Below are 27,934 nucleotides of genomic sequence, written 5' to 3'. Positions count from 1 at the left end.
TTATCGTTGTTGTTGTGATCGTAAATAATGAAACGATTAATAATTCTGAATTATATATAAGTGAAAGAATTAAATATACTTTATGAGATATAAATATGCGAAATTTAAGAATAAAAAAAAATTGTTAAAAATATTGGGAAAAAAAAGGATTTTGGATGGGGTAAATCAATTTTGGATAAGGATGAATTTGGGACCCACCAAAGAGGATGAGTAGGTTATGGGTTGCTAAACAAGTGTCAGTTGTCAGATTAAAATATTGTCCTTTTCTTTTGCTTTATAATAATGGAACACTTGCCTTCATTTAGGATTTACGTGGGATTCTCTAGAAATTTATCGGTATCACGTGTTTATATCAAATTAATAAATACAATAACATAACTCAATGTGATTTCAAAAGTGAAGTCTAAACAATGTGGAATACAATAAAATAACTTAACACGTAATTTAAAAAGTGAAGTCCAACATACCATTAACTAAAATTTAGAATTCATTTTCAAAACAAGTTTGAAAAAATACAAGAACAAGAAGTTGTATATATTACTACATATATTTCCACTATTCAGTTATGATTTGAAATTACATATTCATAATGAATTGAATTGGTTCAATATAAATATTTGTTAAAGATAAATATTTAATTTGGAACTAGAAATTTCATTTACCTCTTCTTTTTTGTCAATTTGACAATATTTCATTTATTTTAATTAATGTGCACTCCTTTATACTCTGTCTAGAAGAGAATGTCAAAGTTAAATGAAAAGAATATCAAAGTTAAATGATGTCACGTAAATTGAGACAGCGAAAGAGAGTAAATCACAAGAATAGAGCATCATCATCATTCGATTTGTATCGATTGATATTTGATAAATTTGAAACTTTGGTCACATGACCAAAGGTTAAAAATTGTCCTTTTCAAGCTTGGTGTGCTGGAAGATGTGGGTTAAACTACACCAAGAATCAATTTCTAATTTTGTATAATATTGAAAATGGATACACAAAAGAAATTCCTTTCTTGTCCAATACGAAATTGAATATAAGAAAATACTTTCCAAAAGATCTTTACTCAGTCATTTGGTTGGCGAGATAAGAGTAATAATATCAGGATATTGCATAAAATTAGAGATATCAACACAATGACCATACTCTACGACATCTTGCACAAAATCTTCAAAAATGTTGTCGAATTTGCCAAAAAATGGCACTGGTTGTGTCATTCAGATCCTCCAAAAAAAAAAGTTGTTCATTGTGTGTCGAGTTGACCAAAAGTTAGCAGTTTTGAAGGATCCGACAAGGATGCAGCGCGCATTTGAGGATCCGAGCAACATAACTTAGTGATATCATCAGGCCTTGAGTCCACAATTATGGAACTTGTTTTAATACTGTGCAGCTAATGACAGTAAAAGGATGTATAATAGCAAGAAAGGATATATAGCAAAAGGATTAGATCTCCAAAGACAAATCAAGAAGCTACAACATACACAGTGTAGTCTCAGAACGTAGGGTTCGGAAAGGGTAGAGTGTACGTAGACTTCATGCCTACCTCAGAGAGGCGGTTTCCAATAGACAAATCAAGAAGTTTATCCACTTAAAAATAAGATAGCAACTTAAAGATAGTTGGAACATTAACACATTAGAACAACCTTCAAAAGCTCAATACCTATTAAAACCAACAGAGCTGTCTCCATGTCATTCAAATTGCTGCAAATAACAGAATCAATGAAGAACTAAAGAGGATGTAACATTTCTTAGGGACATGACATTCTGGTGTCAAAGAGGGGTTTGATCCAAGCGTTCAATGTACATTGGATGTACACAAAAGGTGGTCATGGACTACGTTTATGGCACCACGCGGATGTTTAAGCATATGACACTAGGGTTTTTTCACAAGTCAATTCGGAGACCAACCTGCTGTATCAATTACATAAACAGTGCTCAAGCTGAGAGAAATTAGCAAACAATGTGTGCCCTCGAGAGGAGTGGCTCAATACTTATTCCTGCTAGGATGAAATAGTAGTAGAGTCAGAACTATATGTGTTATGAAGTAAACAAGTTTAACAATTTTAAACAAGAATTCTCCTAGATGAGTCCAGCATACTGTATTCCACATTAGTATTTGAAGGAGTTCCAACAACTTATGATTTGGTGTGTCCAACACTATACCACCATTCAAAAACTCAAAATGAATCAGTTAACAACTTATAACATGACGTTAACAACTTAAAAACAGATTTCCGATTGAAAGTTGTGATACCAAATGGACCAAACACATATCTTAGCAAAGGGCATGCCACGATCAACTGAAAGAGAATTCATTTTATTCCTCAATGGAGTCATTGTGGTCTTGTTCCATGGATGCGTTGTTCCATGGTTGCAGCATTCCTGGATTGAGTCATTTGGTGTTGTTTCATGGATGTGTTATTATACGATTGCATTTCCTGGATTGAGTCATTTGGTGTTGTTTCATGGATGTGTTATTATACGATTGCATTTCCTGGATTGAGTCATTTGGTGTTGTTTCATGGATGTGTTATTATACGATTGCATTTCCTGGATTGAGTCATTTGGTGTTGTTTCATGGATGTGTTATTATACGATTGCATTTCCTGGATTGAGTCATTTGGTGTTGTTTCATGGATGTGTTATTATACGATTGCATTTCCTGGATTGAGTCATTTGGTGTTGTTTCATGGATGTGTTATTATACGATTGTATTTCCTGGATTTGAGTCATTCTGGTCTTCTCTATGAACTCTTCTGAAAATCACATTTTTCAGTTTGCCAGCCAAGAGCTATAGCACATAGTATTCGCTAACCCATGAAATGATAACCTCATCTACTATCCTAGCTTTAGTGCTAATATTCACATTCAAATAGTGACAGGAACAAATTCAAGTGCACTTACAACAAAAGCACTATGTTGCTAATAATAGAGTAGCATGCACTAAGGACCTCCAAACCCATCAGCACATAAAGATGTCAAACCCCACAAAGTAGTACCAACAACAACATACTCAAAATCCAGGTGCACATACAACAAAAGCACTATGTTGCTAATAATAGAGTAACATCAACTAAGGACCTCCAAACCCATCCGTACTTAAAGATGTCAAACCCCACAGTAGTACCAACAACAACATACCCAGTGTAGTACCAAACACCATAATCCGTAGTATACCACAATTTCACCATTTTTTGGGATACCTCATATACTATAATTAGTGTTCAGTGTAATACACACAAATATTACTCATGTGTAATTTGCAGAGGCAACAGACTGCAAGATATTAGTAAAGAGGATAATTGTAAACTATACACAGAATCTTCAAGGTAATGAGTTGGAAATCAGAAAGGATCTTTAAAACAAAATCATGATGCAAACTAATAAGTCATTGTCGCCTCGTGAACATGGAGGCTTAGACAGTCATATGTTCTTGCAACTCATCTGTAAAATTTCCCATGAACAGTCACAGAGCCCATCCTGAAGGGAATTTATGAACTCTTTCTACATAAACAGCTCCACTCATTTGCATTTAAGGACCACTGTTTGGCTCAAGACTGCTTTCCTTTTTCTTTGATACGTTCTGCTCAACTCCAGACTAGAAAAATGCAACTTGTTTTTTGCTTTGCTTTATTAAAACATTGAGAAGACGAAAAGGGTGAAGGAGAATAATCACAATAACAGAGCTTTTTAGCTATGCCTTCTATAAAAGATTGAATTGAACTTCATTCAACTACAGCAGGCAGCTCCGAGAATAGTTTGAGTATCGAAATGATGAAAGCATGGTTGGTAGGTTATTGGCATGAACTGTAAGTGATTTTGTGACTAATGTAAGCCTAAGGAACAAGGGAAGTTGAAAAGTACAGAAGGGGCCAAAAATTCAAACAAAATAACACAAGGCTTAACTTCAAACGTTCATCTCTCCCAACTTAAAATGAATTAGGCTTTGGATAAGGAATCAAATTAAAGCACTCTAACTCTAGTTTCTAACGCATCAAACCGTTGGTCATTTGGTCATCCTATTAAAGTTATGAGCATTTTACTAAAGGTTGTTTGTAAGAGTCTTCCATGTGTGCGGACAGAACAAGGCATGCATCCAAAAACAGCACAGTGGGATTTAGCGAGCATGGGCAATTCTGGGCCCCTGTCAGCACGCATGTCCATCAGGTCCGGAACTATTAAACAGCCTAGGGTCGAGGAGAGAGGGTTATGAACACATTTTTATGAATATGATTTCTCTCCACCCCATTCGACCAAGGCGTCATTTCCACTCAGCTAAGGTGAGATTTTGGGGCATCTGGAGTTAATTACAACTTACTACTACTACTACAACAACAAACCCAGTGTAATCCCACGAGTGGGGTTCGGGGAGGGTAGTGTGTACACAGACTTTACCCGTTTATCACAACTCACAAACTCAGTATTAACATGATCAAGCCTTGTAATCCATAGATTTTTCTCTCAATGAGAAAGAGGCCCTTATCACTGGATATGAATACACCATAAGATTAAATTACACTCATGCCTCTCTCGCATCAAGCACCCCCCCCCCCTCCCACCCAGCCCTCAGCTAAGGTGAGATTTTGGGGCATCTGGAGTTAATTACAACTTACTACTACTACTACAACAACAAACCCAGTGTAATCCCACGAGTGGGGTTCGGGGAGGGTAGTGTGTACACAGACTTTACCCGTTTATCACAACTCACAAACTCAGTATTAACATGATCAAGCCTTGTAATCCATAGATTTTTCTCTCAATGAGAAAGAGGCCCTTATCACTGGATATGAATACACCATAAGATTAAATTACACTCATGCCTCTCTCGCATCAAGCACCCCCCCCCCTCTCCCATAGTTATCAATCATGTACGTAGGTAGCACCCCCCATTCTGATTAATCTTCAAATAGATCAAGAACACACCAAAATTTGATCTTCAAGATTTAATCTATTTAAGTAATTCCACCACTTCCAATTCATCTAATGAAAATATTAGTGAGGGTTAAGAGTATTTATGAGATATTTTTTTAAAATAAATAAATTGGGGGTAGGAAAATAGGGGAGGATTACAAGGTGGGGAATCAAACCCTCATCAACAAGGTGAAAGTTCAGGTAGCAAACCAACTAAGTTACTAAGATTTCCCCGTATTTATGAGATATGTTGAAGGTTTGAAGTTGAGAACTCATGAACCCTAATAGTAGCCATTAATGGTGGTAGTAGTTGTTGACTTTGTGATGGCATTCAAGGTAGATTCCAAGTGTTTGATGACCATTAATTGACTTTGAAGCTACCTTTGCTTAAAAGGGAGGACCTTAAGGTGAGTTAAAGCATGTCTTTACCAAGGTTCTTTCTCATAAAAAGCATACTATCAAGGTGCTTGTAAATGTATTAAATGTTAATGTGCGTTTGATTGGATGTCTTAAATGTTAATGTGTGTGTGATTGGAGCAGACAAGCATGCATTATCCATAAATATTTTAAGCCAAAGTTTACATGCTCAAGTACGGAAACTAGAAGTGTTTTAATGATCTCTTTAAAACAAGTTTAAGTGTTTTCCAATTGTTATGAAGTCATACTGATACGACCCCACCTTTGAAGACATATTTCAGAAAAAGAAAGCGTGAAAGGGGAAATAGAGAGTCTGGAACTGCAGATGGAAACAGTCAGCCAAACATTAAGTAACTGCCTCCTAAGATATTCTCCAGCAGTTACCAATATCATTAACTACTATCAGATTAGGCTTTACAATTTTTCTAGGAGTTTGTTGTAGACAATATGTTTCCTATAAATATCTGGTTAGGATTATTTTTAGGTAGGATTGAGTATATATTTGAATATCAGTTTCTGGGAGTTTTGTCCACTCCATATGGACAAATTTCTTAATTCTTGGTTGTAATTTGTGTTTAAGATTCTTGCACAATCTATTATCAATAGCAATTTCCTTTCTTTCTCATTTACCTTCTTAAGCTTTCCAGTATCTAATACATACAAATTTGAAGTTTGTTTCATGCTTCATATGAGAAGTTCGAAGACTTGTTTTACGATTCAAAGTGGAGAATTCTATAATGAACTTTACATGATGCAACCTGCAATCAGCCTTTATTGCTACCATGGCCAGGCTGTCTTCACTACAGCAATCGCAACCACCAGTCTGCCCTCAGAAGTCAGAGCCCTAATCGCAAAAAAAAATTAACCCAGAACCATTTCATCTCCGCCACCGTCTTTAGTCACCATTAACCACTTTTCTCTACCTCAATTTCTTACCCATCAAATGATTTTTTTCATCAGAATTATGTCAAACCCAGTAGCAAGTGTAGCAAGAGTTCTTTAAGGAGGAATAGGGTGAAATTGTAGAAGCCGGAGAGGTAAAAGGAAGGGAAGATGGGGAAAACGAAATGATTCAAGAAAAAGTTGAATAGTTTGTCCATATAAAGCTTCAGATACCAGTTTTTTGCATTACTCGCCTCGTGTGCAGACCACGCAAGTGCCACATAGCTAAAAATGGCGTATTAGACACATTTTTGAAAGATTTGGTGTGTAACGACTCCAGTGATCAAGGAGTGTGAACCTCGAGGGTAAAATTGTATTGTATTTTTTTATTTTTGGTGTAAAGAGAAAGGTTTAGAGCAAACAGAACAAATTGTAGAATTATTAGGATCCTTGTAATTTGTAAGTATTTTTTTCTCTTCTTTTGCTCCCCTCTGTTTTTTTGAAGGTCACCAGCATATCCTTAATGCTGAAAAATACAACATTACCATTTTCAAAAAAAGCTCGGGGGTAAACTATGTATTAAGCCTCTCTGAAATTAATGATTGCATGGCTTGTTAGACCAGAGCAGAACAGGTGAGATGGTTTGGTATGTCAAGTAAAAGCATTGCGAGCCGGCAACGGATCGACTAGAAATCAGACAGTGACAGCTTCTAAGTTTCAGAATCACCAACTAGACAATAGATTCCAGCAAGTAAGTTCTATGCTTGGGCTTCCCAAAACTGTTGTAAAATTAAAAATTGAGCATTTTAGCATATAGAAGAGATGAGTAAAACAGATGAAGAAGCAGAAGATTAACGAGTCTAAAGAATAGAACATAGGTGATGTGGAAACAGATAAAAGAGAAGAACACGGCGATATAAAAGAACAGAAGAGTGAGGAATAGGAGCACCAAACCAGAAGACAGACTAAAGAAGCAGCATATACACTGAAAGCAGAAGTGGACACAGTCCTAAGTGTGATACGCTGAGCACTTTGCAGGCAGCAGTGTTTCCAATTACCTCAACTACACAAATGGTACTTCTCATTTTCAATCTGATACTGAAACTGTAAAGAGAATACGCACTCAAGTCAGTGATATCAAAATAATTATTAACAGGAAATCTCTTCTTTTAGTTTCTAGTTTTAGAGCGTGAGATGGTCACTTGCATTTAACTTGAATCTCCTTGTTACAGTTAGCTTTAAGCCTAAGCACAAAGCGCAGTTAAATCATGGATTTTAACGAAGAAAAGCGCATTATAAATTAACATTTTGAAATACATGAAGTGCAGGAAACGCATAATAGACACAAAAAACAGTTATATGACAAGACGTTATGAATAAGAGGAACTAAACATGATTAAAGAAAACTATGACAAAAAAATGTAGTCATAGGCAGATGGAGAAAAATGGTGAGGCTTACATTATCAAACGTTTACAGAATCCCATGACAGGTCTGACATGAGGAGAGGTAGAGGTAGGCCGAAGAAACATTGGAGAGAGGTGATTAGACAAGAAATGGCACACCCGCAGCTTACTGAGGACATGACCCTACATAGAGAATATGGAGGTCGAGGATTAGGGTAGAAGGTTAGTAGGTAATCGAGTGTCATCTAATTTGTTGTTGGCACATCGTATTATTTGTTATTGCCTTTGTTCTTTTATTCATTAATTTCATCATGACTTCTTCGTAATGTATTCCCTTTTCATACATGCTTTAATTTGCTTTACTTGAGTCGAAGGTCTATCAGAAACAACCTCTCTACCTTCACAAGGAGGGGTAAGGTATGCCTACAGTCGTACACACCACCCTCCATTTGAGATTACACTGGGTTGTTATTTCATGCCAAAAGGAAACTATTTTTTTTATCAAGTAATAAGATTTTATAAACAAAGGGCATAAAACACCCGCGTATAAGGAGTATACCCAATCTTCTATACATATAAGGACCTCATGGGTGCACCAAAAGGAAATCAGGGACAAATGGCTATTCCTTAGATGTATGCTATCAAAAAATTTCCTACTTCTCTCTCCACGCAGTCCACATAATTGCTAGTGGAGCAACAACCCACGCCCGGTGTCTTCTCTTCCACCCTATGAAGGTCCATCTAAAAGTAAAAGGAGATTGTAGTAAAAAACATCCAGGATTACAAGAGGAGTTTATTGGACTTGGAATTAGAAGGAATCTATAGGACTGGCAGGTTACTACATCAATTTTGGTTTCATAGTTTCCGACTTATAATCCTGCTCCACTCTTGAGTACTCATCAAGTGGTTGAATATCTCAGTAATATTACATTGGTGATTGTTTAAACTAACTTGTTTCAATGAAGAATCAACTACAACTCATTCTTCTTAGTCAGGTCATAAATTCTTTTATAAGCAAAGGGCATAAAATACCCACATACAAGAATTAGAATTGTAAGTAGTTTTTGGTGTTAAAAGATCGACATAGATTTATTAGAATTAGTAGATCTGTTAGGGTCATTGTAAGTAGTTTCCTTCCCCTTTCTCCCTGTTTCTCTTTTGAAGGTTGCCAGCATTATATGCCGAAGAATACAACATTACCAGTTTCAAAAAAAAATACCTACATAACAAGAAGTATACCAAAAGGCAAAAAATCTTACAAAAAATGACTTCCTAGGAGCAACACCTGATCTTCTATACCTAACTAATGTAACCTCATGGGTGTACCAAAAAGAAATCAAGGATACAAAGCTATTCTTTAGGTGTACATAGTCCTTCGCTATACTTTTTTTTGAAACTGGTAACTTACCTCAGCATTAAGGACTATGCTGGCCACTTCCAAAAAGTATTAACAGAGAAGAGAGAGAAAAAAAGAAGGAAAAAAGAAACAGAACTTACATTACAAAGAACCTATGAAATCCACTAATTGGATTTCCTCTTCTATATTTTATTCTTTACACCAAAAACCTAAGGAAGTACTTACTTTCCATTTAACTTCTGTATTGAGCATTCTTTTCCTTCAAAAATCCTCTGATTCCTTTCCCTTCCAAATATTCCACCAGATGCAAGCAGGTACTGTCCTCCACCACTTCTTTTGACTCTTGCTGCCCCCCTTTCTGATCCAACAGCTCAATAAGTCTGCTGTGTATTCTGGCATACACCAGTTTAGGCTAGCCAAATTGAAGAATAAAGCCCATACTTGTGTTGTTACTTCGCAATGTAAATGTTTGTTGGTTTCTAGTGCCTCTTTGCATAGTAAGCATCTAGAGGCAATGTTGATGTCCCTTTGCTATACTGTTAAAAGCTCTAATATTGTTCTCTCCAAATAGTCCACATAAGTGCAAGTGGAGCCACATCCCACGCCCTGTGTCTTCTATCCCGCCCTCGAAAAGTCCAGCCAAACAGTACTTCTTTGACTGTGCCTGGCATCACCCATTGAAGACAAACCAATACAGTAACTCCCACCACAAACTAATGCCATTGGGCAGTGTAAAAGGAGGAGATTGACATCTTCACCCAAATTTTCGCACATTTAACACCAACCGACACATGTAAGCCTCCTCTTCCTTAAGTTCTCGGCCATCAATATTACCCCTTTCACAACTAGCAAGTGGAAAAAACACACCTTTCTCGGTACTTTGGGGATCCACACTGCAACAACAACATACCCAATGAAATCCCACTAAGTGAGGTCTGGGGAGGGTAGAATGTACACATACCTTACTACTACTTCGTGGAGGTAGAGAGGTTGTTTTTGAAATACCCTCGGCTCGAGTGCATCAAACCCAAATAAAAGAAGAAAACAATGAAGAAAGCATAGCAGTTACTAAGAAAGCAGTATAACGTCTACAAGAAAGAAACAATAACAACAACAAAATAGTGTGTTAAGATCCACAACGCAAGATATGGAAGGAGTCGATTTTTCCATTTTTTGTGGTGTTACCATATCTTGCAATCCACACCCCGAGATATGGAATAATAGACTCCTTCCTATTCAAAAGATTCCCATAATAGGACTTAACCAAAAGTACATCATGACTCATGGTTGCCATGTGACGTACTTTGTTTTTTTAAGCAACTCCATCGAAGTCTGGAACTATGTGACCTCCCAATCTTGCAAGTACCTCCAGAATCTCAACTCCTAATGAACTTCTTCATCTTCTAATCTCAACTACAACATTTAGTGGTTCAAATCGTCAAGGAGTTGCAAAAGAAACAATAACCTATATTGGTTTCCAATCATCATAGGAGAACATAAGATCATCTAGATATTTTTTAGGTTTATCTAGTAATTGAAACATTAAATAAAGACAATCTTATCTTTAAGATGAGATTTTCTCTCTTTTTTTTGAAATAGGTAACTTTGTATTCACACAAAAGAACTCATCAAGAAATTAATGAGGAGGGATTTACGGGGGTGCCATCATTCTCAAATCCAAAAACAAATTTTCAAAAATTTACAATTGGCCTATAAACTCCACTAAACTATCTACTTCCCCCACTAAATCTTGCTTACACCATAAATACAAAAGACTAAGACATCTCATCTTGATCATCTGGGAGCTGCTAACCCTCCCTTCAAAGCACCTCTCATTCCTTTATTTCCATACTGTCCACCAGATGCAAGCAGGGACATTTTCCACCAATCTTCCTTTGATACTCTCTTCCCAATTCCTTGCCGGTGTGTTAGTACCTCAAAAGTGGTTCTGGGTATTGTCCAATTAACCCCGAGTATACAAACGAACATGTTCCACAGATTTGTAGCTATCTTACAATGCAGAAATAAATGGTCGTTTACTTCAGCCTCTTGACATATAGCACCTTGAACATGTAGCAAGATGAGATTTTCTCTCGTCTTTTAGCGAGAGATAAGATTTTATCTATTGGTGTTTTTACCTCCTAGTTATAGATAGAATTTTCTTTATTTTAGGAATTCCAAATTCAGAGTTCCTACTTTATATATAGGATACTTACAAACTTTGTTTGCTATACACTTAACTTAAATAATATTTGATAAATTGATATCTCTCCATTTCTTTCTTATTCATTTTCTCTATATTTCCTTCTCCAATCGCTATTTCTGTCTATTTCTACGATACTTCCTCTCTTGTTTCTCTTTTTGGCACTACATCATAGATAATTTCCAAATTCATAAGTCAAAGCCTAAGCATATGGCTATGGTCTCAACAGATTCCTCACTCAACAATGTAGGAACGCCTAGCCAAATGTTATAAGATCCATCAATTTGTGTATACATAGTTACGCAGTCAAATACAAAAAGACAAAATGTCAAAACACTTTTTACTCAATACAAGAATGGGTGTTAATGAAGGCTCAATTGAGGCGCATTTAAGCCTTGAAGTTGAACATCGATTTTGGTTAGCACTCAAAGCTCCAACAACAACGCAACTATAGTGGGAATTTTTTTCGCTTTTAGCCTTTGATAACATCAACATACAGAAAGTGTCAAACTATTCCCACTAGGTTGCGTATCGGTCGGTTCGGTTCGGTTTTGAAGTTAATCGGTTTGACTTATCGGTTATTAATTTGTAGACATGCTAAACCATTATAGAACCGCTAAGATATTGGCTTATCGGAGGAACTTCAATGACTGGGAAATTGATTCAGTCATTGAGTTCTTCAGAATGTTGGAGGAATTTAAAGGGACTAGTGAAGAAAGAGACTGACATATGTGGAAGTTGGATAGCAAAGATAGTTTCAGGGTGAACTCTGCTTACAAGTTTTTGAACCAAGGAAATCTACAAAGACAACATTGGCCATGGAAGCATATATGGAAGATCAAAATCCCCTTCAAAGTTGTCTGTTTTACTTGGTTATTGGCAAGAGAGACTGTTTTGACACGAGAACCTCAAGAAGAGGAAATTCTCCTTGTGTTCCAGATGTTACCTTTGTGGTGAAGAGGTTGAGACAGTTAGCCATCTGTTTCTACAGTGCAGGACAACTACTCAGTTGTGGAGAATTTTTGTTAGCCTTAGGGGTATTAGTTGGGTCATGCCTAACAAAATAACTCATTTGCTATATAGCTGGGAGGAAGCAGGAGTAGGAGCTGCTGACAAAGACAGATGGAGGATTGTCCTGGATTGTATCTGGTGGACAATATGAAAGAAAAGGAATTCAAGATGTTTTGAGAGCAAAAATTGTGATCTACAGATGATCAAACTAAATTGCACTAGACTTTTTTGTTTCTGGTGTAAACAAATATACTTAGAAGACACTGACTCAATTATAGACATCCTAGGAACTTGTTAGAATTAGAGTCAGCTATATGTCTTTTTTTTTTCTGCTGTAAATATGGTGTCAGTGCAACCCACAAATGTTACCTTCTCAAAAAAAAAAGATACTGGCTTATTGGTTATTGATACTTACTGTTTAACCGTTAAGATTTGACACAAAATAAATTATGGAAAATCACTTAGAAACAAGGTGACAAACTAAATGAACTATGCACATGAGTTGCCAAAATGCATCTTGCTCAAAAGCAAACACTGTCACGTTGTAGAATAACCGAAAGTTTGAGACAACCTAAAATAAAAGTATGAAACTAAACTTTAAGTCAAGGACTTTATATACCAAATGGTATAAATATAATTATTTAATTTACTATCGGGATATCGTTTAACCCGTTAAGAAAAAGCTTCAAACAGTTAAGAATTGATACCCCGATAATAAAAAAATCAAAACCATTACCAAAACCGCTAACCAATAACCCATTACCGATGAACGAATAACTTTTTTTTGGTTCGGGTTATCGGCTTCGATCTGATTTCGAACCACCCTAATTCCCACTACAACATGTACTAATACACCTCAATTCCAAACTAGTTGGGGCCGGCTATATGAATCCTCATGAATCATGTTTCTCCAATCAAACTCATCTCAAACCAAAATTATATGCAAATACAAAGAAGAAGTACTATAAGTTCTCTACATTTTCATTTCTGATAAATGGGCATTTTATAAACAAACGAAGCACAAAGATTGTGCAGTGATTACATCAGGATCCTTGCAAGTTTTTTTGAAATTTCCATATCCAGGAACCTTCCAAAAACTCAGTTCATACCTACTGTAGCCTGAGAGGTAACTGAAAAAATCTAAAAAATCTATCTACATCATATTACATTTTCATAAGTTATGTACAACCAAATTCAGATAACCTTTTCATTGACCCAAGTCCCCATTAGAGAAGTACTATTTAGATATTGATTAGTGCCATAGGCAGAAGGTAAGTTTTCTTTTTACATATTTTAGTGTATTTTCTTAGGTTGAAACCATCTCAAAGTAAAATCCATAAGCCAGTGGAATAGACCATGATACTCTTTGTGTGCCAGAAGAATGAAAACAGAAGTTACTGAAACCTATGTGATCAGAGAATGAGAGAAAAGGAGCAGATATATTGATGACTTGATAATTTGATCAATAAATGACGCCTATTTGTAGGTGCCAAACACATACAAATATAATATTTGTACGACACGGACAACATTTAGCTTAAAACCTTAAACAATTTTAATATTCTAAACTAACAACACTCAATACTCTTAACAACGTGAATCACAAAAACCTATTTAGGAACTGCCATTGCTATAACCCCAATGAGAAGTTACAGTACGATAGTTGACTTCAGTTATGGACACAAGGTAGCAGAAAAGTTCCTAGCTAAACAGAAAATCCGTACACAAAATAAATGGTTTCGAAGTCTTCATTCTAACCCCTAGAAGTATCAAATTAGGCTCACAAAATTGTGCTTTACCAATTCACTATTGTTGGCAATATGCTTAGCATAACTGATTTAATAGATTCAAGATTTTCCATATATATCCACGCACCCCTTATGCTGACCAAAGCTCATTTAATGTTATCACGATTTTCCATATTTTTCCACGTATGCCTGCAAACACAAATTACTTGTCAAATTAGGGATGAACAGACTTCACATGGACTGAACTCTTTAAAGCATAGGTATTATTTTTGAAGCATGTCTGACCTCAATGAGCTTAGCAAGTTTTTGCTGAGATAAATCAAGATACTGTCTGATTGATTCAGCCGTACCAGGAATCTGATTGGGGTGCAAAGAGTTGACAACTTTATCAATTGTCTTCTTGACTATCATCTTGTAAGCATCCTTACTCATGAGACCTTCACTCCAAGTTGGCCTTAATAGTTCTTTAACAAATTCTACAAGAGCAGCATGAAAATGCTTCATAACTCTAGACTCTTTGTTCACAGATCTGTCTGTCTTCCGGTCAATATCAATTTCAGTTCCGTGTCTGAGCCTCTCAGACTCTGATTGTGTCTTTTTTCTGGTCCTGGTGCGCGGTAGTTCAGTAGATAATTGTTTATCTGCTTTTGTGGCACCTCTGAGGTTAGCAGATCTTGAATACTTCTCTTCTTTTGAAGAGGTATTGATTTCCTGATGAGCAACTGCTGTATCTGCTGTATCTGTTTCATTAGTAGACATATCTTTCTCGGACAGGTTGTCAGGCAATATATCCCTATGGTAGATATTACCAGAAATTGGAACTTTATTGGAGCTCTGTTCTGGACCCAAGGTTCCTGTTGAAACTGGATCAGCATTTGTCTGCATATGCTTGGTTACTACAGGCCCTCCTTTTGCAGAGGAAGACAATTTTGAGGGTCCATCTCCTACATTACTTTGATCAATACTATCACGAATAGGATCATATAGACTTTCAGGACATCCGATCATTTGACTAAGCAAGAATGATGGTCGAAAAGGAACAGATGGCTCCCAATCGTCAAAAAGCGCCATAGTTCTATAATCAGATGAGTATCGTGTGTCCCATGATAAATCAATCCGAGAAAGTTCAGTTTTGGAACTAGGAAATGCTGAAGACTTATGATGCAAAGAGGTGGATCTAGAAGAAGAATACTCTTGGCTACAATCCAAAAGCTTCTGATCATCAAGGGCATCTATGTTCCGCGAAGAAGAACAATGATGAGACAACCTATCTACAGAGTCATTAAAGACTCGCAAGCCATGTTTTTCAAACACAGACCGGTTCCTCTTATGATTCATATCATCCAAACCTGAGGTGTAAGGGGAAACTACTGTATTTTGGTAACTGTCAGACAACAGGACTGAGTTAAGCTTTCCATCATGGAGGATATTCTTATGTAAGAAGCCATCTTTGAGTAATGGTGAAGACGAGGTGCTATAACCAGCCAAGTACGGTTTACATCCAAGACTCTCTCTTCTGAAGTCTGGGGTGGATGAAGGTCCATCTGAACGCATATGCAATTCCTCGTCGCCTCTCAATTTCAGATTTTCTCCAGATTGAACTGCTGATTGTACTGAATCAGAAGAACCATCCAGCACTGATCTTTTGCCACTCTCTTCCAAACCTAAAGGTAATAAGGAACCTCGTCCCAATTAGTTAAGCAAGGTTTCACAATATCAAAGTAAAGTATGCTAACAAAAACCTAAAGGACTACGGTTCAGGATTACCTTTGTCATCTGCAAGTTTGCTTTTTATCATTGTATCATCTAGACCACCATCCTTATCATGGCTAGTCACATGATCCTTTATGTGAAGAAATCTACAAGAGTTCCCTTTGATGCACCAACCCCTGGCAAAAAACTCACATCTCATTGCTAATCTTTTGCTTTCTCCCCTAGAATCAGCAGCAGGGGACGAACTTCTTTGCCTTGTCTTGAGAACATCCAACCTGGAAAGACTAGATACTATCAAACTTGGTTCTACTAAAACTATATGGAAAAGAACTTCCAATAAGAGACATTCAAAAGCAGCATAAACCCGCAACTTCCAACTACAACAAAAAATACCGAACAAGGAATCGGCTGTATAACTAAAACCTTGGTGATGTTTGCTTTAAATCGTCCATAGCTTCTTGATCACCTCCATCAGTAAACTGAACACCAATAGCCACCTTGCCAGAAACATCAGTCAATGTTTCAGCATCCAGTTCTTGACCAGAACGCTGGATTCTCTCTGTATTTGTTTCACCATCCTCAAATCCAGAAGCTTGAACATCAGAATCTATGTGGGTTCTTTTTCCTGCAAGAGCTCCAAATGGATCTCTGTGAGTCTACAGAATACCATATACAATCTTTCCTTCAAAACTAACCACTGTTCCCATATGATATAATACAAGTTCTCACCATCTATCCTCTCTCTTGTTCCATCTGAATCAGAAATTCTGCAACTCTCATTAGCACCTTCAATCAAAGGGGTATGCTGTGGTAAATTTGCTACAAGTTCTTGTTGAGAAGAAAAGTCTGATCTTAACAGGTGTTCAAGCGCCAAAGGTTCCAGAACTTGGATACCATCTACAAGGAAGAAATATATCAATAAAAACTCTGCCAATGTAAATGTCTCCACCATAAAACACAAGCAAGCTCTCTGTGGCAGAACCTCCATGATGAAGTCAGTCTAAACAGAAAAAGAGGTCGTGTAATCCTAACAGATCGACCAAGGACACAGGAAACTTAGTGCATCCCAGAACGAGAACATCAGCACAAAACACAAAAGAAGCACTTTAAGAAGATTCTAGACTCTTTTTTTCCTGGATCAACCCTACATCTTGAGATTAAGACTGTTCAATACACATGTAAAGTTGAAAGAAATTTCTACTGAATTTTGCAGATAAGTGATATCAATCTGGGTAAGGTGTTGTTGAGTGATATTAATATTAATACCATGTTAAAAACAATGGAATCGACCTTTGTATGAGAAGACCCAAATATAGTAATATATCTGGACTGTGTGGCCTAAACACCAATACAAATAACACACATGAGGACACACGTCAGACACTATCATGTACCTTTTTTATTTTTTGATGAAGATCCCGTTTTCTCCTCAGACTTGTATCCTTGACTTACACATCAGCCTTCCTGAATTCATACAAAATGTGCAGATTGTTTCCTATATTAGATTGTTTGGTCTCCCCTAAATCTTTATGAGAAGTATGCCACCTTATAACATTGCTAAGATGAAATAATGTCTTCATGATTTGTTATTTATTAAATATCAATTCCAAGCTATATGTTTAAATTAAACAAAAATATTGTACTAATGGTATCGTGTTCCCTAATTTAAAATGTGTCTTTATTCTCAAGTTGTGTCTGATCATGTCTATGTCCATGCTTTAAGAGTCCTTTCTTATATTCTGAAATTCTTTTATAAATTAATTATTTTACTGAGGTCATGTGAAAACCAAGATAGGAATTCAGCTAAACTGAAGGTGACCTTGTGCGTACACCAATAATTCACAAAAAACAAAAAAGTCTATCCTACTCAATCTCCAAAGTACCCACATGGGTCAAAGGAAGAGCATCCCTGTGCATCTTCTTCTCTTTCTTCTGAAAGTTTAATAGTGCATTACATCCTTAATAGTAGGTAGGCATCAACTATGATATACCAAAGAGGTTCAGCACCGTCCACCATATGGAAGTACCACAACTAACTTGTGACAGGCAGTGCTCTAATTCTTGTCAATCGTTTGCATAAAGCACTAGTAACATAGCTGTTTTTCCAGTAAGATTTTCGGCGATCAGAATACCCTCCTTACTGCCTTACCTGTCTCAAAAAAATACCCTCCTTAGTCCTTACAGCCAGTAAAAGAAAGCGAATAAACCTCCCTTGGCTCACTAAAAATCAAAACAAAGAGGTCCCCAAACCTGTATCCTCTCTTTTAGGTAACCTGTGGTACTAGGAATTTCACCGAGAAGGCTAGAACAATACCACCTTCCATCCCAATTCCTAACTGCCTTCTTCCAACTGTGTGATGTTTTGTTTACAAAACATTTCATCAAGTTTTGGAATTTATCTCTCCCAATCTTGTGGATTTTTCCTGAACCTCAAATCCCAATAAATATGTCATCTTATGTCCTGCCTTGTAAACCTCATGAGTCATCATATCCTTTTGGCCAAAATGTTGTTGATAGTCAGAAAGGAAATTATCATAATATCATCATCACACCACCTATCCTTCCAAAATCTGAAATATTTCACTGTCAACTTTAAAAGTGATGTGATCGCTAAACTTCATCTCTCTTCATGATATATCCCCATAGTCCACATCCATAGGGTAATAAAATGTTTCTAGCCACCCGGCCCCATTCTTGTTGTCATGTGTTATCACTTGCCCTCCACAGAGCCTATATCCAATTTATGAACCTCCAAGGACACTTTCCAAGAGATCCGTCACTCGAGCACACCAAACCTTTTAAGAGATGTGGTACCACCTCCCAATGCGTTAAATATAACTTGTTTATTGTATCTTACAACAATTCTTTGTAGCCTCTTCAACCATTTGATACCACCACTCGTGCATGTGCATGAGACATGAATACACGAGTGCTTGGTCCTGATGGTGTCTCTTGGCGTTTTTCCAGCGGTGCTAGAATACGGTCAAAACCAATGTGATGGATACAATTGTTATGTTCCAAGATAGAGGTGAATTAAAGAAAAGTATGAATGGTTCATTCATAGTCATCATCTCCAAACGGTTGGAGCATCGAACATGAAGGACTATAGACCTATCAGTCTGGTGGGAAGCATCTATAGGATCATTTCTAAGGTGCTTTCCATTACACTAAGAAGGTGTTGGACGAGACCGTCTCTACTTCGCAGAATGCTTTTGTGAAAGGTAGACAAATTTTGGAGGTTGTGTTATGCAAATTTGACATTGAAAAGGCCTACGATCATATGAATTAGAGATCTCTAGATTTCATTATGTTACAAATTGGGTTTGGGGAGAAGTGGAGGAAATGGATTCATTTTTGCATCTCTTCGGTGAGATTTTTGTCATGGTAAATAGTAATCATGTGCAGTTTTTTGTGAGCTCAAGGGGTTTGAGACAAGGGGATCCCCTACCACTGATGTTTATTTTTGTTACAGAAACTTAGATAATGATGATGAATAGAAGTGTTCTAGGGGATTATTTGAAGGATTTAAATGTTGTGGTTGAAATTTTAGGGACCGTTTCAGTGTCTCATTTGTTATTTGTGGATGATACCTTGATTTATGTGATGTAGTGAGACCCGATTGGATTACTTAGGCCAAGTCCTTACTTGGTTTCAAGTGGTATCAGGCTTCAAAATTAATTTGAGGAAGTGTGATATTATTCCAGTTGCGAAGGTGAATAACTTGGATCACTCGCTCTAGTTTTGAATTGTAGGGTTGGGGCCCTTCCAACTACCTATCTTGGAGTACCTTTAGGCACTACGAACAAGAATCAAACGGTGTGGAATTCGATTCTTCAAAGGCTTCTCTAGTAGGGTGGCAAAAAAGATATTTGTCCAAAGGCAGAAAGAAATGCTTATTAGGAGCTGAGAATCCCCACTTACTACTTGTCTTTGTTCCTTGCTCCAACTTCGGTCACTGAAAAGTAGGAAAAGATTCAGAGAAATTTCGTATGGGATGCGGAGGATGGGCAAGAGTTTCATTTGGTGCGTTGGGAGACAGTCACATCTCCTCAAAAAAAGGGGAGGATTGGGAGTTGAAGATTTAAAGGTTTTTAACAATTTTATTGGGTAAATGGTTGTGGAGGTTTGAGGTGGAGGTACAAGCATAGTGGAGGGGGGTGATAGTAGATTAAAATGGGGTTATGGAGGAGATTGGAGAACTAGAGTTATCATTTTGCCATTCGGTTGTGGGTTGTGGAGATATCTTGAATGGGTAAGATAATTTTCGGGAAAATATCTCATTCAATGTCGGAAATAGGAGGAGAGTAAAATTTTGAGGACGTGATTATGAAAGATGAATTCCCAAGTTTGTAGAAAACATCTTGCCAAATAGACTTGACAGTTCAACATATTAGGAAGATAGGGAGATATTTTTTGGGACTTGAGATTTAGAGGGGAATTTCATGATTTCCCTCCAAACACCCACCCCATATGTAGTATTTACCTCATTTGAGCACAAAGAGTTGGTTTGCCCATACTAATGAATAATTGCTTGCTTCCAAAGAGAGGACTCTTCTTCACAAAATCTCCAAAGCCACGTCATCAAAAGGCAATTGTTTTGGGTCCTCAGATTCCTTATTCCTAGTCCTCTTTGGCCTTTGCTAGATTGAGTCACTTCCCATTTTACCAGATTATAACCCCTCTTTTATTCCCTCTCCGCAAAAATTTCTTCTTAATTTGTTCAGTTTTTCCACCACATTGTCCGGGATGAGAAACAAAGAAATCATATAGGTGGGCAAGGAATCCAACACTGAATTAATCAGTGTGACCCTTCCCCCTAAAGATAAGTATTGTGACTTCCATTGGGCTAGTCTGCTTTCAGACTACTCTATAATTCTATCTCATATCTCTACCTCTTTGAACTTCCTGCCTAAAGGCATGCCTAAGTACTCATTGGGCAAAGTATCCACACCACATCCAAGCACACTTGCAAGATAGTTGAATATTTTGAGAAGGAGAAGAGACTTGAATGTTTGTGACTCTTTAATAGGGAAAATATTGTTTTTCCTCCAATTCACCTTTAGACCAGAGATGGCTTCAAAAACCACCCGCATGACTCTAATATAGCTAGCCTGCTCCACTACAGTTTCACAAAAAATGATAGTGTCATCTGCATATAGCAGATGAAATATCTCTAGGTCACCCTCTGCAATTCTGAAACCCCTCAACCAATTGTTACGAATTGCTACTCTCATCATGCTGCCAAGTCCTTCTTCCATTGCAAGTATGAACAGGAAAGGAGATAAAGGATCCCTTTCTTAGTTCTTTTTCAGGAAAAAACCTAGTAGGTTCTCCATTCACTAAAATAGAGAACCTGATAGTTTTAATACAAAAACTAATCCACTTCAGCCATCTTTCCCCAAAACGCATATGTTTCAAAACACTCAGATAGCCCCAATTCATACGGTCATAGGCCTTATCAATATCTAATTTGCACATCAAGCCAACTACCTCACCCCTGATCCTTGTATCTATATATTCATTAGCTATTAAGGCAACATTCATAATCTGTCTTCCTTCCACAAAAGCCATTTGATGTTTGTTGACCAGTCTCTCCACTACTTTTTTTAGCCTTTCATCTAGTACTTTTGCAATTATTTTGTACACTCTTGAAATCAGACTAATGGGCCTAAAGTCCCTTAGTTCCATTGCTCCTGCTCTTTTAGGGATAAGGGCAATGTGTGTAGCATTCAAACTTCTTTCAAATGCTTGGTGCTCATGGAAATAATAAATTGTACCCATGATGTCACCCTTAACTACCTCCCAGATGTTCTGAAAGAAATTCATATTGAAACCATCTGGTCAGGTGCCATATCAATTGCACATGACTTGATGCTCTCCCATACTTCTTCCTTATCAAAGTTCCTCTGTAGCCACATCTGATCTTCTAATGAAATGATTTTTGCACCATGTATATTGAGATCAGGTCTCCACTCTTCAGTTTCTTCATACAAGTTTTGGTAGTAGCTTTGAATGGCACTCTTGATTGCTTCCAGCTCAGTGATGACTTGACCTTCTACCTCTAATAAGTCAATGGATTGTATCTTTCGTGGGAATTAGCCATCCGATGGAAGAACTTTGTGTTCTTGTCTCCACTTCTCAACCATTGTACTCTTGACTCGTTACCAACCTATGTGATTTCTTCTCTTTCCTATGCCTGCCAAAGTACTCCAAGTTCTAGACAAATTGAGAAGAAACTTCCTATGGCATGGCAAAGGGAGCATAAAGATTTCAATTGGGTGAAATGGAACATGGTGCAACAGAGTAACGAGTAGGGAGGTATGGGGGTTAGAAACCTGAAGCTCCAAAACAACAGTCTACTTAAGAAATGGTTGTGGAGATATGATAAAGATAGACCAGCCTTATGGAAGAATGTAATACAATAGAAGTATGGACAAAATGGGCAGTAGTGCACTTATGAGTCCACTGACACCTATGGAGTTAGGCTATGAAGGACAATCAGGTTATTCTTGCCCAACCCGAGGAAGGATATCACCTTTTAAGTTGGCAATGGTAGAGAACATCTAGACAGCTTACGGATGGAACCTAATTTCCATAAGGTTTTTGATTGATTGGGAGGTTTAAAGAGTGATTGCTCTACTTGGCAGAAGAGGAGCCTTCACAGGGACTATCAATGTGCCTGATATCATCAAATGGAGTCCCAACGCTAATGGGAAATTGCAACAGAGTCTACAAGATAGGCCTTCTAAAGATGACAGGGAGAGATAGAGAACCCTGGAGAGCTACTTGAAAAAGTGTGGCACCTTAGTAGGTGCCATGCTTCTCCTGGCAGGTAGTAAGAAAGACATGTCTCACCCATAAGGCATTACAGAAAGGGAAATATCACTTAGCATCAGTGTTTTAGACGGCGAAAGACAACAAGGGCCTGCCTCGCCATGAGGCGAGGCGCTCGCCTTTTTGAATTAAGGCGCCAATTAATACCAAAAATTTAAAATTTTAATTGCATATATAAATATCCAAAATCCTAATAGCAATAACATATATTAGCAAATATTTCAATTCAAAAACTAATAGTAGATACTAAAAGTCCAAATTCACTATTTATGGACAAATAAATATTATATTAATTAGTATAAAACTAAATTAAGTAGGGAAAAAATAATTATAGAAAGATTAATTTTTTTAAAAAAATATAGGCAAATTGCAGATTGTGGTGAGCAGAGCACTACAACAGAGAGCACTCAGTTCACTACCACTAAAACAGAGGGAGTTCACTAGTCACTACCACAACCACTGAAAATCAGAGCATAGTCTCAGTACTGAAAAACAGAGTAGAGACTAGAGAAGAAGAAAAGAAGAGAAGAACTAGAAGAGAAGAAGAGAAGAATTGAACTCTGAAGAAGAAAAAAAAAAGGTCTCCAACAGTCATACCTGAGCAGCAGTCGCGATTCGTAAAGACAGAGGTCTCCAGGGGTCGTGCGACTTTCGAAATCTAAGGAGAAGAGGAGGAGCGGTCTTGCGAAGGTGAAGTTTGCAAAAATACCCCCAAAAAAACCCTAATTTTGGCTTTTAATTATCAAATCAGATAATTAAATGATCAACAAAAAAAAAAAGTGACGCATATTGCATTGCCACGTCGCCTTCACTGTGGTGCGCTGAAGTCGCCTTGCCTTGCTGGAACTAGGCGATGACCCCTCGCCTCGCTTCGCCTTGTCACCAAAGGCGAAAGGCAAGCGCCTTTCATAACACTGCTTAGAATCCATATGCCCTCTTAGTAAGGAGCCAATGAAACAAACAACCACATCTTCCTCCACTGCAAGGTAACTTCCCAAGTCTGGTCCCTATTCATTACCTTGGCTGGGAAAGCCAGACAACGCCAGAGCACACTGCTAATCTATTGAGTTGCTAGATCAAAAGGGGAGGGAGCAAAAGCCAGAAGAGATGGTGGAAAATTGTCCCAACTTACATATGGTGGACCATATGGAAGGAGAGGAATGAGAGAATTTGCAAAGGAAGATCAAAGGGAAATGCATTTCTACTTTATTTTATTTTTTTAGAAAGTAACAATATTCCTACTTTATGTTTTTGGTGTACAGAACAATGTATAGCAGATGAAATACAGGTGGTGGATTTTCTAGGCTTTTTTGTAATTAGTTGTCTATGTAAGCACACTTTTGGAGGTGGCTAGCATACGGGGTATGGCGGTATGCTGAGGAATACATGTACCAGTTTCAAGAAAATAAATAGATGCATCGGCAATTAAAATTGTAATTGGATAAGTTATCAGGAATATGACAAAAAAGAACAAACAAAGGAAACAAAGTAGATAACGATAATAGATTGAAGCCTTGTAGAGAAGCAAATGGAGAAATATGTGATGGGTAATAGCATTGAATAAAACGACAATAGTAGATCCGAGGCAAATCACAAGAAAGGCAAGTTTTAAATGTAAATTGATTTGTTTCTTTAAAAAGGAAAATAATGCATACTCTTATTGAATGTTTTTTTGTCATTGGCTCTCTAAGTCTCCTTCAAGCGCACGCTCACACATACACACACACCCAAAAAACGGACACAAATCAAAAAGGGAAAGGCATGAAAAATAAAAGCTTGAATGAAAGCGTAAATAGCAATCCCAATAAGACTTAAAAGTAGCAGACGCACTTTTCTCCCTAAGGCAATGAATGTTCCATTTCTTCTCACAAAATGACAATGATTTGGCATGAAAAACAACCAGACAAACAATGAAAGTTACTCGACAGAATAGCAAGCAAGCAAAAGCGACAAGACAATTAAAGATAGCAAGAGAGTAGACACCCAAGTATTATTTCCAAAAAAAAAAAAACACATAATAATGATTAAGAACTAAGTATCAGCATCCTAGAGTTGATAATACAAAAGAAATAACCTTTTTGATCATCTACATTGAGTAGACTTGATCCTTGACCTTTTTCTTCTTCACCTTGTATTTCTTCTTCTTCCTCCTCCTCCTCCTCCTCTTCTACCTCTTCTAATGAAATAGCAGGCAAGCAATACAAAGACACATAAGTACAATTAAAAATAGCAAAAAAGTAGATACCCAAGTATTGTATCTAAAAAGAAATTCACATAATAATGACTAACTTAATATCAGCATACTAGAATTGGTAACACAAAACACTAACCTTTTTTATCATCTACATTCATTGGAATTGATCCTTCACCTTGTACTTCTTCTTCCTCTTCCTTTTCCTCCTCCTCCTCCACTTCTTCTTCTTCTTCTTCTTCTTCTTCTTCTTCCTCCTCCTCCTCCTCCTCCTCCTCTTCCTCCTCCTCCTCCTCTACCTCTTCTGATGAAATAGCAGGCAAGCAAAGAGCATACAGACAATTAAAAATAGCACGAAAGTAGATACACAAGTGTTATTTTAAATAAGAGTGAAGGATCAAAAACAATTCTTATTTTTTTAGTTTTATACCTGAATCATAGGGTGTGTGAGTTTCCTAACTAAACTATCACCAAATGATTATCGAACACACACCTCACTTGAACATTTTGGTATGGTTCATGTATGAAACTCAACAAATCAAAATACTTGGGTGTGTTTTTAACCTTTTAATTCTTCAAATAATAATGATCAACAACTTAGATATCAGCATACTGAGTTGATAACACAAAGCACCAACCTTTTTGATCATCTACATTCGGTGAAATTGATCCTTCACCTCCTACTTCTTCCTCCTCCTCCTCCTCCTCCTCCTCCTCCTCCCCCTCTTCCTTTACCTCTTCTTCTACCTCCATTTCTTCTTCCTCTTCTTCTTCTACCTCTATTTCTTCTTCAACTTCAATCTCCTCTTCAACCTCAATTTCTTCGTATTCCTCGTCTTCATCCTCTTCAACCTCTGGATTAGGTATCGATGATGAACTCTTGATAGATGGATCAACCGCCGCACCGGAAGAAGGCATCGGGAATGGCGCCGGTAAGAAAGAGGCGATGGGCACGGTGGTTCGCGGCGGACGGAAGCGGCACAGTGACGCCGAGTGATGGGAGGTTCACTGCAAAATTCTTTAAAAGCTTCTTGTTATCATTAAAAAGATTTTCTAAATATTTATATTTAATTTTTTACTTCCCAAAAAAAGTAATTGGTTGCCACAAAGAAAAACAAAAACAATGTATGAAGCTAAAACTATTACTATATCGTTATATTATTGGGAAAATTTTCAGAGAGGTACACTTATCTAATTTAAATATTATAAAATAAAAATATAGTTCAAAACTTGTCTTACAAATTTTTAGTCCAAAATTTAATTCAGTATACAATAATATACATTCGGTTTATAATAATATACAGAAATTTCAATATTTATTTTTACAAAAATGCTTTAAAATTTTATATACAATATTATACACTTAATATATAATATTTTTTTATAAAATTATAAAAGGTATTTATACAGATTATATATAATAATATACAGTATTATATATGACTTATACAAAAAGTTAACTTCTTATTTTTTTGTTGAATTTAAGCATGATATTCATCCAAAAACTACTCCAAATCACCCAAAATTTTCGAAATAAGATCAGAATACATAATTATTCTTTTTATTTTGCGAAAATTCAATTTTCAAATTTTGAAACTTCAAACTTTAACGGTAATTGGACATCAATCTTTTATTAAGTTTGTGAAAGAAAAAATAATAAAAATATGTTATTGACAATAGTGGAGTTTAATTATGAAATAGGGGCGGAAAATAAGTGTTTTTGGTAAGTCGATTGAGATGGAGAATGAAGGTTAATTATTAAGATGATTTTCGAAATAAAAATTCAATCCCAGTATCTCATTGGAAATGAAGTAACTGGGTCCATTCAATTTTTCATGGTAAAAGATAAAAATTTCAAGGTATATTTGATGTGAGTGTAAAAAAAAAATTAATCGGATTCTATTGTTACTTGTTAGCAATGATGGAGTTTCATTATAATTTAACAATCTTAACAAAGAACCGGTTTGGCATTGCTGTTAAGAGACCAAAAACACTTATCTTGACGAAAAAATACTTTTTAAGAAAACTAAGGTGTTTGGCTAACATATAAAACTATTTTAAATTGGACGCAGAATAAGTTTTTCTGTTGTTAAGAAGAAATTAAAAATTTCTCCTTCTTAAAAAATGCAGAAGTAGAAAATTGTTTTTTCAAAATCAGACTATTCTTGCCATTTATACATATTTACCAATATATTTTTATATTTATTTATTTATTTATTATGGTGAATTTTCATATATAGTGATTTTAATTTGTAATGTAACTTTGTGAGATACACTATAATGTAATTATCTCTTCCTAAAATCATTACCACGATTTTATTTTATTACAAATGCTAGTTTTCTTGAGTGTTCTTTTCTTTTTAAAGGGATAATATTTATTTGAGTGAATGGGAAAAATAATGAAGTCAATATTTTTACGATTTTTATATTGTGAATTATCAAGTGTGCAGATTTCTTGTTTGGAATGTTTATCAAACACACTTCGATTAAAATCTAATGATATGTGTAGGTGAAGTAACATAAAATATAGCCGAAAGAGCTATTTCACTAGCATCATTTAAAATGTCTATACACTTTTAAAAAAAATTAAAAATGATGCCAAGCTATATAACACATGAATAAATAATTTCATTGTGGCAAAACTTAAATAATGGAGGGGTTAAAAGTCAAAAGGGTTATATTCGGGTAAAAAATTAGAGAAAAATGTCATTGTAAAAAAACGGGAAACTTACATAAATATACAATATTAAAAAAATATTTATCATTTATAGCAATAATATTTTTTTTTCACTTGATCACTTTTAATACATTTATAATGCAGTTTTAATATATATTACAGATAACAATTTATTATTCACATATAATACAAGTTTTATTGATGGGTAGTACATTTATCATACATTTTAATACACTTATAATAGAATGTGTCAATTTCTTACCAAACAAACATAATATATTTAAGAAAATAGTTATAATACATATATATTGCATACATAATTCACATTTAATACATATTACAGATTTAATATAGTATTGTTATGTATTGCTATAAATGGTATAAATAAAAAGTATCGTTAAAATCAATAATTATTTATTAAAAGGTACTCATCCTAGTAATTTTTCCTAAAAAAAATAGATCTCAATAAGGGGTGGCAATTTGGCCTGTTAGGTTAAATTTGGCGGGTCATAATGGGTTCAAACAATGATCGGGCCAAAGAGCCAACCCAACTCAACTTTGTTTGGGTCAAAATGAGTTAGGTAATGGG

At 36.2% G+C, this 27,934-nt stretch overlaps 1 protein-coding gene across 4 annotated transcripts; it reads right to left on the bottom strand.

The window, feature by feature from the left end:
- Nucleotides 1–1,952: 1,952 nt before the first annotated feature.
- Nucleotides 1,953–25,718, bottom strand: LOC102597500 (protein FRIGIDA-ESSENTIAL 1-like). Of its 4 annotated transcripts, none has more exons than XM_006343164.2 (9): nucleotides 25,307–25,718; nucleotides 24,808–24,972; nucleotides 24,552–24,653; nucleotides 16,373–16,540; nucleotides 16,067–16,268; nucleotides 15,698–15,918; nucleotides 14,216–15,594; nucleotides 14,058–14,119; nucleotides 1,953–1,994 (listed from the first exon to the last, which is right to left on the bottom strand). In XM_006343164.2, the coding sequence occupies exons 1-8, from the start codon at nucleotides 25,584–25,586 to the stop codon at nucleotides 14,090–14,092; spliced, it is 2,547 nt and encodes an 848-aa protein (XP_006343226.1). In that variant the 5' UTR covers nucleotides 25,587–25,718; the 3' UTR covers nucleotides 1,953–1,994; nucleotides 14,058–14,089. The 4 variants fall into 4 exon arrangements, with proteins under 4 accessions (XP_006343226.1, XP_006343227.1, XP_006343225.1 ...); XM_006343165.2 differs by lacking the exon at nucleotides 1,953–1,994 and adding an exon at nucleotides 2,689–2,753; XM_006343163.2 differs by lacking the exon at nucleotides 1,953–1,994 and having other exon boundaries at nucleotides 13,603–14,119.
- Nucleotides 25,719–27,934: the final 2,216 nt, after the last annotated feature.

Source organism: Solanum tuberosum, unplaced genomic scaffold, assembly GCF_000226075.1.
Source record: "Solanum tuberosum cultivar DM 1-3 516 R44 unplaced genomic scaffold, SolTub_3.0 scf00039, whole genome shotgun sequence".
In the NCBI taxonomy this organism is placed as follows: domain Eukaryota; kingdom Viridiplantae; phylum Streptophyta; class Magnoliopsida; order Solanales; family Solanaceae; genus Solanum; species Solanum tuberosum.
This window is presented reverse-complemented; position numbering and strand designations above follow the sequence as displayed.